We start from the raw sequence: 17,465 nt of genomic DNA, 5'->3' as shown, positions 1-17,465 counted from the left end.
CGATTCCTTAGGGTGACCAGTTACAGTTTTTAAATGCCCCTGTGGTTCAAGGAATGCTTTATGAATCCTAAGAATTTCCATAAAGTTAAATAACTTATTGGTAGAGGATATTTCTATAAATGGTTTCATACCATAATGATTCTTTTATTAGAAGTAAAGTTAAATGGCAAAAGGCCTTAAAGATTACTTAAAAGGGATGCCCATAACTTAAAAGGGTGGCTTTGGGGGAGTTGGTAAGCTATGCATAGACACACACAGCATTGCTATTTTAAAAGGTTTTAATTTTACAGACTACCTTTGAGATAAAATATTTATCTCAAAATATTTTTGGCTCTGGAGGATAGCAAGATGGAATTCAAAGTGTGAAATGATCAAGGAAGAGGAAGAAAAGGGTAAGGGAAGAAAACTAACATTTATTGAGCCCCAATTCATAAGCCAGATGCTGTGCCAGGCATGTAACAAAGGGTAATGCTTAATTCTCCCTACAGCCTTTGAGTATATATTATTCTACTTTTATGAATGACAAAAACTGAAATTTGGTCAAAGTCATAAGGCTAGTGAATGCAAAGCTTGGATTTTAACCCAGGATTTTCTAATTCTAGACACTAGGCTGAAACTAGCATACAAGAAATCTCAAAATATTTTCCCCTGGAAACATTTATTTATTGCCTGTTTTGGGTACCAAAGTGATACAAGATGAGCTCCCTGCCTCCAAAGAGCTTGCTTGGAGATGATATTAACAATATCTTTTAAAGCCCTTCCATTTAATTCTTCTTGTGTTTATGTCGATGAAAGTATGGGAGCTAACTCCTTAATAATCCTTGTCTTCTGGGGTGATCTCCTTTATTCCCCCATTCCATGAAAATTTCTTCATCTGTCTTTTGCTGGCCATGAATGGATTTGTACAGGAGTTTATATGCTGAGAAGTATGTCTGTTAATAACAGGGAAGAAGAGTAAGCAGATCAGTGAACTAGCACAATATTTAGATTCCTGTTTTAGAACATAGTGTTAACTCTGTAGCCCTACTTTTTGACAAATCAAACTTCAAATCTCTAGAATCTAAATTCTAACATAGGCATTCACTTGAGAGTTTAGCGAAGAAAGCTCTGACCAGCCCAAGTATAGTAAGTTTCTATATTTTATCTTAGCACTTTATTTAGAACTTTTGAAAATAATTCATATTAATTATGTTATTATAGCCTTTTTTATGTAAGTGTACATCTTAATTTTAGCACCAAATAAAAATTTTCTTTTATTCTGTATTAAATTAGCTCTGAAAATATGTATTTGCTCAAATAAGAATATGAATGAAAAGAATAGTAGAGGGAGAGCTTATAGATTGTACAGAAATATTACCTTTATAAATGTTAGTTTATGAATAAAATGTAGTTTTCTTCCTTTCAGAATAAGTGCTTCTCCATCCTCACCCCACCTCTATTTCTAATGAAAAGTCTGTCTTATACTCTTTTTTTAAGATTCCCACTAAAAATATCGAAGGTCAGATGACACCCTACTATCCAGTGGGAATGGGAAATGGTACACCTTGTAGTTTGAAACAGAACCGGCCCAGATCAAGTACTGTGATGTACATATGTCATCCTGAATCTAAGCATGAAATTCTTTCAGTAGCTGAAGTTACAACTTGTGAATATGAAGTTGTCATTTTGACACCACTCTTGTGCAGTCATCCTAAATATAGGTAGGATGTGGATTTAATATTTTAAACATGAAATGCACACATGCTTTAAAGGGTCGTTTGCTTAGGTTTAATGCTTTGTTCTCACTGAATAGATTCAGAGCATCTCCTGTGAATGACATATTTTGCCAGTCACTACCAGGATCACCATTTAAACCCCTCACCCTGAGACAGTTGGAACAGCAGGAAGAAATACTGAGGGTGCCTTTTAGGAGAAATAAAGAGGTATGAGAATTATCTAACAGTATTTCTTTCAGTGCTTCCTTTTCCAAATTTCAGAGCATATATCAGTATTTTAATGATTTCTGTAGTATAGTAGTATTTATTTTCCTGACTCAAAATTGTCAATTCCAATTCTTTTGATTTTAATTCTTTTCCTTATTCTAATACTTCTCAGAAACTATTTTAGCATTCTCTTACACTCATGATTCCATAATTTTCTTTTTTATTAATTTGGCTGCATTGGGTCTTAGTTGCAGCATGCGGGATCTTCACTGCGGCTTGCGGGATCTTTCGTTGCAGAGCATGGGCTTCTCTCTAGTTGTGGCACATGGGCTCCAGAGCGCACGGGCTCAATAGTTGTGGTACGTGGGCTCAGTATTTTGGCATACAGGCTTTGTTATCCCATGGCATGTGGGATCTTAGTTCCCCAACCAGGGACTGAACCCATGTCCCCTGCATTGGAAGGCAGATTCTTAACCACTGGACCACCAAGAAAGTCCCCCATGATTCCATAGTATTTTAAAGTTTGCCATCCTGTTCATTTCAGTTAAGTTTAATTTTTAGCTAGTTAACTGGACTTACCAGCTAAGCCTCTTGAAAATATAGACTGCAGCCCATCTCCTAATGCTTTATTCTTCAGCTCATTGCTATTTATTATCAAACCATATTTCTATCATTCTTCTTAAACTGTTCTTATTAAGGTCAACAGCAATCTTTTGCTTCTAAATTTGCTGAACATATGCATAACTTGATCTTAGCTGAGCATTGGAAGCTTGAACTTTTTCTCCTTTCTTTACTACAGGTCATTATCTCTGGTTCTCTCTGGTCTGATCTCTTGTGTACTAGTTCCTTCTCTGATTCCTGCTCCTTAAAATGTTGAACTTCCCCTGGTTCTGTCCATAGCTGCTTTCTCTCATTGTACATAGTCTCCTTAAGTAAGCTCATCCATGAGTTATAAATACACATCTGCAACACTGATCTTTTTCCTGAACTCAAATCACAATCAAATAATTAACATGTATTGAGTCTTTACAACTATTATCTAATCCTTACAATAGCGTATAAGATTTACTATTATCCACCTTAACAGGTTAAGGAACTGAGGTTCAGAGAGGGGAAGTGGCAAGTAGTGGGTTAGAGATTAGAATCAAAGTAGTCTGATTCTACAACCTGTCCTCTTAACCACCTCTCTCTGCTACTTCTCCCTTTTGATATGCTATCTTCCCTTTTCATCTGCGTATTGGATGTATATACATTTTCGGTAATCTCAAACTTAACCATTTTTTTCTCTTTCACACTGACCCTTTTGTAGTCTTCCCCATTGCTTTCAAAGCAGTGTTCTCTACCCAGTTGTCCAAGTCAGAAACGTGAGTCATTTTTCTTACCCATCTCTTAATTCATCTCTAACTCTAATCATTTACTCAGTGCTATCAGTGTTATCCACTGACTGCTTTTCAACTCTGTCCTGTCATTAGTTCAGGACCCCATCATTTTCTAAGACCAGAAACTAATGTCCTCATGCATCTTCTTTCTAATTCCTCCCACAAAGCTGATAAAATGTTCTTTCTGAAGTGAACATTTGATTATTTATTTAATCTTTTGGTAGTTAACATGATCTATACCTCAGGATAAAATCATTGCTCATACAATGGTATTATCAAAGGAGAGTCAAGACCATTTGTGGGGACTTCCCTGGCAGTCCAGTGGTCAAGACTCCGCACTGCCAATGCAGGGGACACAGGTGAATTCCTGGTCAGGGAAGTAAGGTCTCACATGCCATGTGGCATGGCCAAAAGATTAAAAAAAAAAAAAAGGACCATTTGTGATCTAGCTTCAGCTTCATCTCTCATCACCATTCCCTTGATCCCAGCTATTTTGAACAACTTAAGAGTTTCAGAAAAGTACCACATTCTTTCCAACCTCCTTTCCTTTGAATATACTGTTTTGCCTCTTCCTCTGTTGTCTTCTCCCCTCCCTCCCTATATCTGATGAACTAATAGAAGGTCAACACATGTATGCTTGAAGATATGCTTCCAGTGTCACTTCCTTTGCAAATGAGCCATGACTTCTAATGGATTACCCACGGAAGAGATCAGTGTTTCCTCTTCTGTGGTCTTGTGTTTTATTCAGTCCTCCATTATAGCACTTTTATGGCTAAAATTTGTTCTTTTTCCTATGGTTCTTCATTTAAACGGAGGGAAAATAAACTATGCTTTTGTTACTTGGGGTTTCCAGCTCCTTGCATGATACCTGGTATGCTGTTAGTACTTTATAGCGGGTTAATTAACATTTAACTGCAAAGCCTTTTTCTCCCCTTCCTCTTGGATACTGACTGCGAAAGTATTGCCAGACTCTTTGTGGATGTTGTGAACCCTGCCATTCTGAGAGGAGGAAAAATTTATCTTAAACTTAATCTGCATTTTATTTGAAGTGATGTATTGAAAGATTAGAGATGGAATTCAGTTCTCATCTTCTTCTTGATAGTAGTTTAAGTACTGACAGGTACTTAAAGTCAGCTTGATCAAAATGATTCACAAGTCCAACTTTAACTATTCTTCAAGGTAGAAGTACCAGTTTATTTTCCTTTAATTAATGTGTTTAATCTGCAAATTGAGAAAAATTATTTTTAAAAAGCTACATATGGAGCGCTACCCACCACCAGTCCCTCCCATCAGGAAACTTGCACAAGCCTCATAGATAGCCACATCCACCAGAGGGCAGACAGCAGAAGCAAGAAGAACTACAGTCCTGCAGCTGGTGGAACAAAAACCACATTCATAGAAAGAGAGACAAGATGAAAAGGCAGAGGGCTATGTGCCAGATGAAGGAACAAGATAAAGCCCTAGAAAAACAACTAAATGAAGTGGAGATAGGAAACCTTCCAGAAAAAGAATTCAGAATAATGATAGTGAAGATGATGCAGGACCTCGGAAAAAGAATGGAGGCAAAGATCAAGAAGATGCAAGAAATGTTTAACAAAGACCTAGAAGAATTAAAGAACAAACAGAGATGAACAATACAATAACAGAAATGAAAACTACACTAGAAGCAATCAATAGCAGAATAACAGGCAGAAGAACGGATAAGTGACCTGGAAGACAGAATGGTGAAATTCACTGCTGCGGAACAGAGAAAACAAAAAAGAATGAAAATAAATGAAGACAGCCTAACAGACCTCTGGGACAACATTAAACACAACAACATTCGCATTACAGGGGTCCCAGAAGGAGAAGAGAGAGAGAAAGGACCAGAGGAAATATTTAAAGAGATTATAGTTAAAAACTTCCCTAACATGGGAAATAGCCACCCAAGTCCAGGAAGCGCAGGGAGTCCCATACAGGATAAACCCAAGGAGAAACATGCCGAGATACATAGTAATCAAATTGGCAAAAATTAAAGACAAAGAAAAATTACTGAAAGCAGCAAGGGAAAAACGACAAATAACATACAAGGGAACTCCCATAAGGTTAACAGCTGATTTCTCAGGAGAAACTCTACAAGCCAGAAGGGAGTGGCATGATATACTTAAAGTGGTGAAAGGGAAGAACCTACAAGCAAGATTACTCTACCCAGCAAGGATCTCATTCAGGTTCAGTGGAGGAATCAAAAGCTTTACAGACAAGCAAAAGCTAAGAGAAATCAGCACCACCAAACCAGCTTTACAACAAATGCTAAAGGAACTTCTCTAAGTGGGAAACACAAGAGAAGAAAAGGACCTACAAAAACAAACCCAAAACAATTAAGAAAATGGTCATAGGAACATACATATCGATAATTACCTTAAACATGAATGGATTAAATGCTCCAACCAAAAGACACAGGCTCGCTGAATGCATACAAAAGCAAGACCCATATATATGCTGTCTACAAGAGACCCACTTCAGACCTAGGGACACATACAGACTGAAAGTGAGGGCATGGAAAAAGATATTCCATGCAAATGGAAATCAAAAGAAAGCTGGAGCAGCAATACTCATATCAGATAAAGTAGACTTTAAAATAAAGAATGTTACAAGAGACAAGGAAGGACACTACATAAGGATCAAGGGATCAATCCAAGAAGAAGATATAACAATTATAAATATATATGCACCCAACATAGCACCACAATACATAGGGCATCTGCTAACAGCTATAAAAGAGGAAATCGACAGTAACACAATAACAGTGGGGGACTTTAACACCTAACACCAATGGAAAGATCATCCAAAATGAAAATAAATAAGGAAACAGAAGCTTTAAATGACACAATAGACCAGATAGATTTAATTGATATTTATAGGACATTCCATCCCAAAACAGCAGATTACACTTTCTTCTCAAGTGTGCACGGAACATTCTCCAGGACAGATCACATCTTCGGTCACAAATCAAGCCTCAGTAAATTTAAGAAAATTGAAATCATATCAAGCATGTTTTCTGACCACAACGCTATGAGATTACAAATGAATTACAGGGAAAAAAAAGTAAAAAACACAAACACATGGAGGCTAAGCAATACGTTACTAAATAACCAAGAGATCACTGAAGAAACCAAAGAGGAAGTCAGAAAATTCCTAGAGAAAAATGACACTGAAAACACGACAATCCAAAACCTATGGGATGCAGCAAAAGCAGTTCTAAGAGGGAAGTTTATAGCTATACAAGCCTACCTCAAGAAACAAGAAAAACCTCAAAAAAATCTAACGTTACACCTAAAGGAACTAGAGAAAGAAGAACAAACAAAACCTAAAGTAAGCAGAAGGAAAGAAATCATAAAGATCAGAGCAGAAATAAATGAAATAGAAACAAAGAAAACAATAACAAAGATCAGTAAAACTAAAAGCTGGTTCTTTGAGAAGATGAACTTGATAAACCATTAGCCAGACTCAAGAAAAAGAGGGAGAGGACGCAAATCAATAAAATTAGAAATGAAAAAGGAGAAGTTATAACAGACACCGGCTGAAATACAAAGCATCCTAAGAGACTACTACAAGCAATTCTATGCCAATAAAATGGACAACCTGGAAGAAATGGACAAATTCTTAGAAAGGTATAAGCTTCCAAGACTGAACCAGGAAGAAATAGAAATATGAACAGACCAATCACAAGTAATGAAATTGAAACTGTGATTAAAAATCTTCCAACACGCAACAGTCCTGGACCAGATTGCCTCACAGGTGAATTCTATCAAACATGTAGAGAAGAGCTAACACCCATCCTTCTCAAACTCTTCCAAAACATTGCAGAGGAAGGAACATTCCCAAACTCATTCTATGAGGCCACCATCACTCTGATACCAAAACCAGACAAAGATACTACAAAAAAGAAAATTAGAGGCCAATACCACTGATGAATATAGATGCAAAAATCCTCAACAAATACTAGCAAACAGAATCCAACAACACATGAAAAGGATCATACACCATGATCAAGAGGGATTTATCCCAGGGATGCAAGGATTCTTCAATATACGCAAATCAATCAGTGTGATCCAAATGCCAATTTGTGATATTAACAAATTGAAGAAGAAAACCCATATGATCATCTCAATAGATGCAGAAAAAGCTTTAGACAAAATTAAACACCCATTTATGATAAAAACTCTCCAGAAAGTGGGCACAGAGGGAACCTACCTCAACATAATAAAGGCAATATACAACAAACCCACAGCAAACATCATTCTCACTGGTGAAAAACTGAAAGCATTTCCTCTAAGATCACGAACAAGACAAGGATGTCCACTCTCACCACTATTATTCAACATAGTTTTGGAAGTCCTAGCCACAGCAATCAGAGAAGAAAAAGAAATAAAAGGAATACAAATTGGAAAAGAAGAACTAAAACTGTCACTGTTTGCAGATGACATGATACTAAATATAGAGAACCCTAAAGATGTTACCAGAAAACTAGTAGAGCTAATCAATGAATTTGGTAAAGTTGCAGGATACAAAATTAATGCACAGAAATCTCTTGGATTCCTATAAACTAATGATGAAACATCTGGAAGAGAAATTAAGGAAACACTTGCATTTACCATTGCAACAAAAAGAGTAAAATACCTAGGGAGACAAAAGACCTGTGTGCAGAAAATTATAAGACACTGATGAAAGAAATTAAAAATGATATAAACAGATGGAGAGATATACCATGTTCTTGGATTGGAAGAATCAATATTGTGAAAATGACTATAGTACCCAAAGCAATCTACAGATTCAATGCAATCCCCATCAAATTACCAATGGCATATTTTACAGAACTAGAACAAAAAATCTTCAAATCTGTATGGAGACACAAAAGACCCCGATAGCCAAAACAGTCTTACGGGAAAAAAACGGAGCTGGAGGAATCAGACTCCCTGACTTCAGACTATACTACAAAGCTACAGTAATCAAGACAATATGGTACTGGCACAGAAACAGGAACATAGATCAATGGAACAAGATGGAAAGCCCAGATGTAAACCTACACACCTATAGTCAACTAATCTATGACTATGACAAAGGAGGCAAAGATATTCAATAGAGAAAAGACAGTCTCTTCAATACGTGGTGCTGGGAAAACTGGACAGCTACATGTAAAAGAATGAAATTAGAAAACTCCCTAACACCATACACAAAAATAAACTCAAAATGGATTAGAGACCTAAATGTAAGACCGGACACTGTAAAACTCTTAGAGGAAAACATAGGAAGAACACTCTTTGACATAAATCACAGCAAGATCTTTTTTGATCCACCTCCTAGAGTAATGGAAATAAAAACAAAAACAAATGAGACCTAATGAAACTTCAAAGCTTTTGCACAGCAAAGGAAACCACAAACAAGACAAAAAGACAACCCTCAGAATGGGAGAAAATATTTGCAAACGAATCAACGGACAAAGGATTAATCTCTAAAATATATAAACAGCTCCTGCAGCTCAATATTAAAAAAACAAACAACCCAACCTAAAAATGGGCAGAAGACCTAAATAGACATTTCTGCAAAAAAGACATACAGATGGCCAAGAAGCACATGAAAAGCTGCTCAACATCACTAATTATTAGGGAAATGCAAATCTAAACTACAATGAGGTATCGCCTCATACCAGTTAGAATGGGCATCATCAGAAAATCTACAAGCAACAAATGCTGGAGAGGGTGTGGAGAAAAGGGAACCCTCTTGCACTGTTGGTGGGAATGTTAGTTGATACAGCCACTATGGAGAACAGTATGGAAGTTCCTTAAAAACTAAAAATAAAATTACCATATGATCCAGCAATCCCACTACTGGGCATATACCCAGAGAAAACCATAATTCAAAAAGACACATGCACCCCAATGTTCATTGCAGCACTATTTTCAATAGCCAGGTCATAGAAGCAACCTAAATGTCCATCGATAGACAAATGCATAAAGAAGATGTGGTACATATATACAATGGAATATTACTCAGCCATAAAAAGGAACGATATTTGATCATTTGTTGAGACGCGGATGGATCTAGAGACTGTCATACAGAATGAAGTAAGTCAGAAAGAGAAAAATAAATATCATATATTAACGCATATGTGTGGAACCTAGAAAAATGGTACAGATGAACTGGTTTGCAGGGCAGAAATAGAGACACAGATGTAGAGAACAAACATATGGACACCAAGAGGGGAAAGCGGCAGGGGGGAGCTGGGGGTGGTGGTGTGATGAATTGGGCGATTGGGATTGACATGTATACACTGATGAGTATAAATTGATGACTAATAAGCACCTGCCATATAAAACAAATTTAAAAAAAAAGAAAAAACAAAAAGAGCTACAGATGATGTGCTTCCCTGGTGTTGCAGTGGTTAAGAATCTGCCTGTCAGTGTGGGGGACACGGGTGTGAGCCCTGGTCTGGGAAGATCCCACATGCCACAGAGCAACTAAGCCCGTGTGCCACAACTACTGAGCCCTCTTGCCACAGCTACTGAAGCTTGCACGCCTAGAGCCCATGCTCCGCAATAAGAGAAGCCACCGCAATGAGAAGCCCGCACACCGCAATGAATAGTAGCCTCCACTCAACACAACTAGAGAAAGCCCACGCACAGCAATGAAGACCCAATGCAGCCAAATAAATAAATTTATTAAAAATAAAGCTACTGATGATAATGCTTTCTAAATACTTAGCATCTTTAGAGTACATGAAAATCTTAGCTAATACTGTAGGATGAGTGATTACTTAAAACTGATCATCCTTCAGAATAATTTTTTTAGAAACTTAGTTTATTACACATAACTTTAAAAATGTTGATATTTGGCATATGGTTTGCCTTTTAAGTGTGAATCAAGCTTTACCATAAAGGATTCTTTTTCTTTTTTAAACACAATACATATATGGCTATTAGAATTTTGGTTTGATGTTCCGCCTGTGTTATTACATTAAATTAATTTGGAAATTACTGGATTTATTAAGAATCTATTTTATGAATTTCCAAACCCTGCTACAAAAACTACTATCATCTTGCTTTTATTGGAGTAGTTTTCCTTAAAAATGAAAGTAGATGTTCTGTCCACAAGAAGGAATAATAAATTGTCATTCTTCTTTTCTTCCTACCTCTTCCCCTTTTCTCATCTGCAGGTTTCACTATGTGGTACTATTCTTTTGTTCACTAACCTTACTATAGGTCTCATATATTGTAAGTAATTACTTTAGTCTAGTAAACCTTAGCTCCTTATGAGTAGTAACTATGTCTGCTGCTTTTTTTTTTTTTTTTTTGCTTTAGATGATCATTTTTATGGGTATCAGTGTCCCAATGTCTTACATGGTCAAGTACTACATTACAAAATACATCTTCTACTAGGAGATTTATAGCTGATTCACAAAGTTACTTAAAATTGATCTCAGGACTGTTGCTGTTGTAATTGTTGAAGACCCCATAAGTTTGATGTAAGATTCTTGGGTAGAGCAAAAGAAAAAAACAGAAGAATAGGGTCGGTACTTCATTTTTAATACTCCATACTTAAAATACTGTCAGGAGCATAGTAGTAGGCTCTGAATATAGGAAGAGTTATATGTAAAATTCAAGGTTCTTTCAAAAAACAAGAGGCCATCTTGGCAATCTTTGTTCTTAGTATTGGAGGAGAGAGAGGATAAGGTCATTGGTTTCCAGAGTAACCACCCAGTAAATCCTACAAGCTGAAAAAGAAGAAAAGGACCACAATTGGTCAATGGCAACTACAGCGGGTGAAAAAGGAGTCTATACATTTTACTGTTTAATTTTTAAAAATTATTTTATTCAGTTAGTTGGTACACCCACTTCTTCAGTTCTGGTCTGGATTCATTTCCTCTCTGCTTACTGTGTCACTCCCTTATGTTAGATTCACTTTGTCTGTGGCCTGGGTAATTGCAGCTCCTAACTTGACTCTCCAGCTCCAGATTTGTTCTTACCATTCCTTCTTCCCTGCCCATGCTAAAGTAATTACTTAAAAAGCTGATCATACCATATCTTTGCCTAAAACCTAAAAGATAATGTCCAAACTTCTTAGCATTACATAGTTTTCAATCTATAGTGCCTGCTTCTCTCTGGTTTTAAATATACCATACCACACATCTTTGCTCTTACCTTTTCTTCAGGTTCACATGCATATGCACGCACACAAAACACATACACAGACATTCACGTAAGTCACAAATTATTAATGTTTCATGAATTAATCAAGGGCTTTCTCTTTGTGAAGTCTTCGTGTTTCAGTTCTTTGTCAAAGTCTACTTGAATCACCCCTACCTCTGTGAAACTGCTTTTCCCTGTACCCTTTCTTTATTAAACTGCAGTTTCCTCCAGGGCAACAACCAGGTCCTGCTACATTTGAATAATTATAACTAATATTCATATTTGTCCCACTCAGCTCTTTATTAGCCTGCTTGTTATCCTTTCTTTACCCATAGTAATCACATTTCCAAAACTAAATGTAGAAACACAAAATCTAACATGTAGCAAAGTACTTAATAAAAATATGAGACAAAATATGTGAAATGGAAATTATCTCTATATGGGTCACCGTGCCCCTAACTGGTAAATGGAACTAACATTTGCCTAGAGCTTTCTCTATACTATTAAGTGTTGCAAAATTCATTTTCTTAAAACACATTAAAAATGAGTGGACAGGGACTTACCTGGTGGTGCAGTAGTTAAGAAAGGGACAGAGTTCAAGCCCTGGTCCAGGAAGATCCCACATGCCGTGGAGCAACTAAGACCACATGCCACAACTACTAAGGCCGTGCACCTAGAGCCCATGCTCCACAACAAGAGAAGCCACCATAGTGAGAAGCCCGCGTGCCACAATGAAGAGTAGCCCCCGCTTGCCACACCTAGCGAAAGCCCACGTGCAGCAACAAAGACCTGATGCAGCCAAAAATAATTAATTAAAAAAAACGAGTGGACATTTTTTTCCAAATTTTCTGAAGTTTAAAAATAATAATTTAAGTCATACTGAAAAAAATTGTGTGGCAAAGAAGCCCTTAAACATATGTTTATTTAATTTTAGGAAGATATGCAATCAACTAAGGAAGAGAGATTTCCAGCAATCCACAAACCCATTGCTGTTGGTTCTCAGCCAATGCTCACAGTTGGAACAACCCACATATCCAAACTGACAGATGACCAACTCATAAAAGAGTTCCTTAGTGGTTCCTACTGCTTTCACGGGGTGAGAAGTGAACCATCAGCTTAAGTATTTATTCTTACAGCTTTCACTTGTGTGTTATTTATCAAGGGGCATTAGTAGCACTGAAAAAGATTTTTTGTCTATAGAGAAATGGCAGGATTCTGGAAGCTTCCCAATGGACATTTTCTCTCTGCATCTAATTATAATCCAATACATAGCCATTATATTCTCTTTACTCACAGGCTAAAACTTGATGTTTACTTGACAAAAATATATATATTTAAGTACTTCATATGTGATTCTGGCTAATTGCTGGAATGGGCATCAATGATTGTGTAGCCAACATTTTGGTTATGTAGCAATCACATTTAAAATTTGAGCTAATATCTACAAAGGTTAAATTTTGCCCCTAAGAACTCCAGTGGGAAATACACTTATAAGTGGAATTTTCATTTTACTTTATTTTACCAGGGTGGTACAGCAATTATTCTCTAGTAATGTCTATTTTTTAAAGTTTATCAGTAATTTTTAATTTTGATTTTCAACCATATTGCTAGTACAGTTTTTTAAAATTATATGTATGTCCATCACTATCATGCAGCAGTATTGAGACAGACCGCAATATGCCTTTCTCTGTACTATAACTTGATCTGTTTCCTTTCCTGTAGGGTGTTGGTTGGTGGAAATATGAATTCTGCTATGGCAAACATGTACATCAATACCATGAGGTATAGAACAGCGTTTATATCACTCTACCACTAGGCGGATTAAAGTTTCAAAAATCTTTTGTGGAAAAAAAAGGGGTGGGGTTGGTGTTACTTTTAATTATAAGATGATTTTAATATGGAACTATTCATCAAAGTGTCTCTAAATTCTGGAGACTGGAAAACTTGGTGTCAGTTAAGATTAAGTCAATCATCTTAAAGTAACGTTATTTATTAACTACTCAGATTCTTGTATTACTGTGAGCCTGGAGGAATAATAAACTACAGTGACTAACCTCTTTAGCTTTGACCAAGAAATTAGTCATTGTTATAACTCATCGTTAAATTAAGTGAATGGTAAGATAGTATATCACTAGAGTTAGTAAAATAGGATAAATACAGCAGGTTTCTCAACTAAAAGGTACCATATCATCTAAGCTTAAAATAAAATAAGTTTTAAGATTAAATGCACTGGCTCTTTATTCATAATTTCATAAATCAGTATTCTCCTACACTTGAGCCAAAGCTGCTTAAATTCTGAAATTCAAGCCCCAGTAGTTTTATCATTGTTGTAGTTTGTTTAGTAAGGTAAACTACTAGACATGGAAAACAAACATTAATAAATATTGATCTGTTTTAAAAGGCTCTTTTTATTGCCCCAAATAAATAACAATGGGTAATCAGAAAATACTGTATTTGCCCTCTTGAGATGTTTTGAGCTGATTTTAAATTTCAAGATGGATCATAATGGGAAAGATCAACTCACTTTCCACAAGTAAATCACTCCGAATTTATGAGGTGTCTGTAAACTAGAACATTTTATTCTTTACTTAAGCCTGAGATGTTCCATTTTACTATGCTTTCCATTTATTCTTGCTGCTTGGATGTTTTACTTAATTTTTTTATTAATACAAAAAAAAGTGTCATCTAAGTACAGCCCAGATAATACCCAGTGGCTTTTTTTTATATAATTAAAGGAATATATACCAGAAATATAGAATGAAAATAAAATTTTCCTCCACTGTTGTCCCATTTTTCAAAAGTAACAGCTGGGGCTTCCCTGGTGGCACAGTGCTTAATAATCTGCCTGCCAGTGCAGGGGACTCTGGTTCGAGCCCTGGTCCAGGAAGATCCTACGTGCCGCAGAGCAACTAAGCCTGTGCACCACAGCTAATGAGCCTGAGCTCTAGAGCCTACAAGCCACAACTACTGAGCTGGCATGCCACAACTTCTGAAGCCCACGTGCCTAGAGCCTGTGCTCCACAACAAGAGAAGCCACCGCAGTGAGAAACCCAGGCACCAAAACGAAGAGTAGCCACCACTCGCCACAACTAGAGAAACCCCGTGTGCAGCAACAAAGACACAACACGGCCAAAAATAAAAACAAACTGAAGGAGAAAAACCATATGATCATCTCAATAGATGCAGAAAAAGCTTTCGACAAAATCCAACACCCATTTATGATAAAAACGCTTCAGAAAGTAGGCACAGAGGGAACTTACCTCAACATAATAAAGGCTATATATGACAAACCCACAGCCAACATCATTCTCAATGGTGAAAAATTGAAACCATTTCCACTAAGATCAGGAACAAGACAAGGTTGCCCACTCTCACCACTATTATTCAACATAGTTTTGGAAGTTTTAGCCACAGCAATCAGAGATGAAAAAGAAATAAAAGGAATCCACTTCAGAAAAGAAGTAAAACTGTCACTGTATGCAGATGACATGATACGATACATAGAGAATCCTAAAGATGCTACCAGAAAACTACTAGAGCTCATCAATGAATTTGGTAAAGTAGCAGGATGCAACATTAATGTACAGAAATCTCTTGCATTCCTATACACTAATGATGAAAAATCTGAAAGAGAAATTAAGGAAACACTCCCATTTACCACTGCAACGAAAAGAGTAAAATACCTAGGGATAAATCTACCTAAGGAGTCAAAAGGCCTGTATGCAGAAAACTATAAGACACTGATGAAAGAAATTAAAGATGATACCAACAGATGGAGAGATATACCATGTTCTTGGATTGGAAGATCAACATTGTGGAAATGACTCTATTACCCAAAGCAATCTACAGATTCAGTGCAATCCCTATCAAACTACCAATGGCATTTTTCACAGAACTAGAACAAAAAATTTGACAATTTGTATGGAAACACAAAAGACTCTGAATAGCCAAAGCAATCTTGAGAAAGAAAAACAGAGCTGGAGGAATCAGGCTCCCTGACTTCAGACTATACTACAAAGCTACAGTAATCAAGACAATATGGTACTGGCACAAAAACAGAAATGTATCAGTGGAACAGGATAGAAAGCCTAGAGGTAAACCCACGTACCTATGGTCAACTAATCTATGACAAAGGAGGCAAGGATATACAATGCAGAAAAGACAGTTTCTTCAATAAGTGGTGCTGGGAAAACTGGACAGCTACATGTAAAAGAATGAAATTAGAAAACTCCCTAACACCATACATAAAAATAAACTCAAAATGGATTAGAGACCTAAATGTAAGACCGGACACTGTAAAACTCTTAGAGGAAAACATAGGAAGGACACTCTTTGACATAAATCACAGCAAGATCTTTTTTGATCCACCTCCTAGAGTAATGGAAATAAAACCAAAAATAAACAAATGGGACCTAATGAAACTTCAAAGCTTTTGCACTGCAAAGGAAACCATAAACAAGACAAAAAGACAACCCTCAGAATGGGAGAAAATATTTGCAAATGAATCAGTGGGCAAAGGATTAATCTCCAAAATATATAAACAGCTCCTGCAGCTCAATATTAAACAAACAACCCAACCTAAAAATGGGCAGAAGACCTAAATAGACATTTCTGCAAAAAAGACATACAGATGGCCAAGAAGCACATGAAAAGCTGCTCAACATCACTAATTATTAGAGAAATGCAAATCAAAACTACAATGAGGTATCACCTCACACCAGTTAGAATGGGCACCATCACAAAATCTACAAACAATAAATGCTGGAGAGGGTGTGGAGAAAAGGGAACCCTCTTGCACTGTTGGTGGGAATGTAAATTGATACAGCCACTATGGAGAACAGTATGGAGGTTCCTTAAAAAGCTAAGAATTACCATATGATCCAGCAATCCCACTACTGGGCATATACCCAGAGAAAACCATAATTCAAAAAGACACATGCACCCTAATGTTCATTGCAGCACTATGTAGAATAACCAGGTCATGGAAGCAACCTAAGTGCCCACCGACAGACGAATGGGTAAAGAAGATGTGGTACATATATACAATGGAATATTACTCAGCCATAAAAAGGAACGAAATTGCATCATTTGTAGAGACGTGGATGGATCTAGAGACTGTCATACAGAGTGAAGTAAGTCAGAAAGAGAAAAGTATCGTATATTAACGCATATATGTGGGACCTAGAAAAATGTTACAGATGAACTGGTTTGCAGGGCAGAAATTGAGACACAGATGTATAGAACAAATTTATGGACACCAAGGGGGTAAAGCGGCGGCGGGGGGTGGTGATGAAGTGGGCTATTGGGATTGACATGTATACACTCTTGTGTATAAAATGGATGACTAATAAGGACCTGCTGCATAAAAAAATAAAATTCAAAAAAGAAAAATAAAGGAGCAGCTGATTCGGGGACTCTGGCTCACTCAGGCCGGGGGGAGGGAGGGGGTTCAGAAAATAAATAAATAAATAATAATAATAAATTTTAAAAAATAAATAAATTTTTAAAAAAAGTAACAGCTGTTAACTTTTTCTTAGCTAACCCACCACAAGGGAACAAAATGCCTATATGTAAATGTTGATATAACCCTTTTATTTATACAGAAGGGATATACTAAATGCACTGCTCAGCACTTTTTCTTTTCACCTAGTATCTTGGAGATCTTCTGTACCAGCAACAGCTGATCTTATTTTTTTCAGCAGGTTCAGAGGATTATGTCTCTACCCACAGTATATTTAGCCAGACGTGTACTGATGAGCCTTTGAGTTGTTTCCAGTTTTTGCTGTGACAGCATCTTAGTGAGCATTTTTAAATAGTTGTGTTTGTGAACTTTTGCAAGTATATTCATAGGGCACATTTCTAGAAATGTACTTGCTAGGTCAAAATGTATGCATACTGAACAATTGCTTTCCAAAGGGTTGGACCAGTTTACATTTCCATTAACAATGGCTGTTTTCATATACACTTGCGAACACTAGGTTTTATCAAACTTATTTTAG

The 17,465-nt window shown here is 36.7% G+C and overlaps 2 protein-coding genes across 4 annotated transcripts in view; one reads left to right on the top strand and one right to left on the bottom strand.

The window, feature by feature from the left end:
* ASB3 (ankyrin repeat and SOCS box containing 3) overlaps nucleotides 1-17,465 on the bottom strand; it is a 137,486-nt gene that overhangs the window by 91,016 nt on the left and 29,005 nt on the right. The gene's annotated exons all lie outside the window — the stretch shown is intronic.
* The window catches only part of ERLEC1 (endoplasmic reticulum lectin 1), a 33,251-nt gene that overhangs the window by 9,655 nt on the left and 6,131 nt on the right, over nucleotides 1-17,465 (top strand). For 2 of the 3 annotated variants that reach the window (XM_065891076.1, XM_065891077.1), the window contains exons 7-10: nucleotides 1,477-1,700; nucleotides 1,793-1,922; nucleotides 12,401-12,562; nucleotides 13,189-13,248. In XM_065891076.1, coding sequence (XP_065747148.1) covers nucleotides 1,477-1,700; nucleotides 1,793-1,922; nucleotides 12,401-12,562; nucleotides 13,189-13,248 — 576 coding nt within the window. The remainder of the gene's footprint in view (nucleotides 1-1,476; nucleotides 1,701-1,792; nucleotides 1,923-12,400; nucleotides 12,563-13,188; nucleotides 13,249-17,465) is intronic. The other variant, XM_065891078.1, reaches the window with a different exon arrangement.

The sequence above is a fragment of the Phocoena phocoena genome, chromosome 14 (assembly GCF_963924675.1).
Source record: "Phocoena phocoena chromosome 14, mPhoPho1.1, whole genome shotgun sequence".
Classification (NCBI taxonomy): domain Eukaryota; kingdom Metazoa; phylum Chordata; class Mammalia; order Artiodactyla; family Phocoenidae; genus Phocoena; species Phocoena phocoena.
This window is presented reverse-complemented; position numbering and strand designations above follow the sequence as displayed.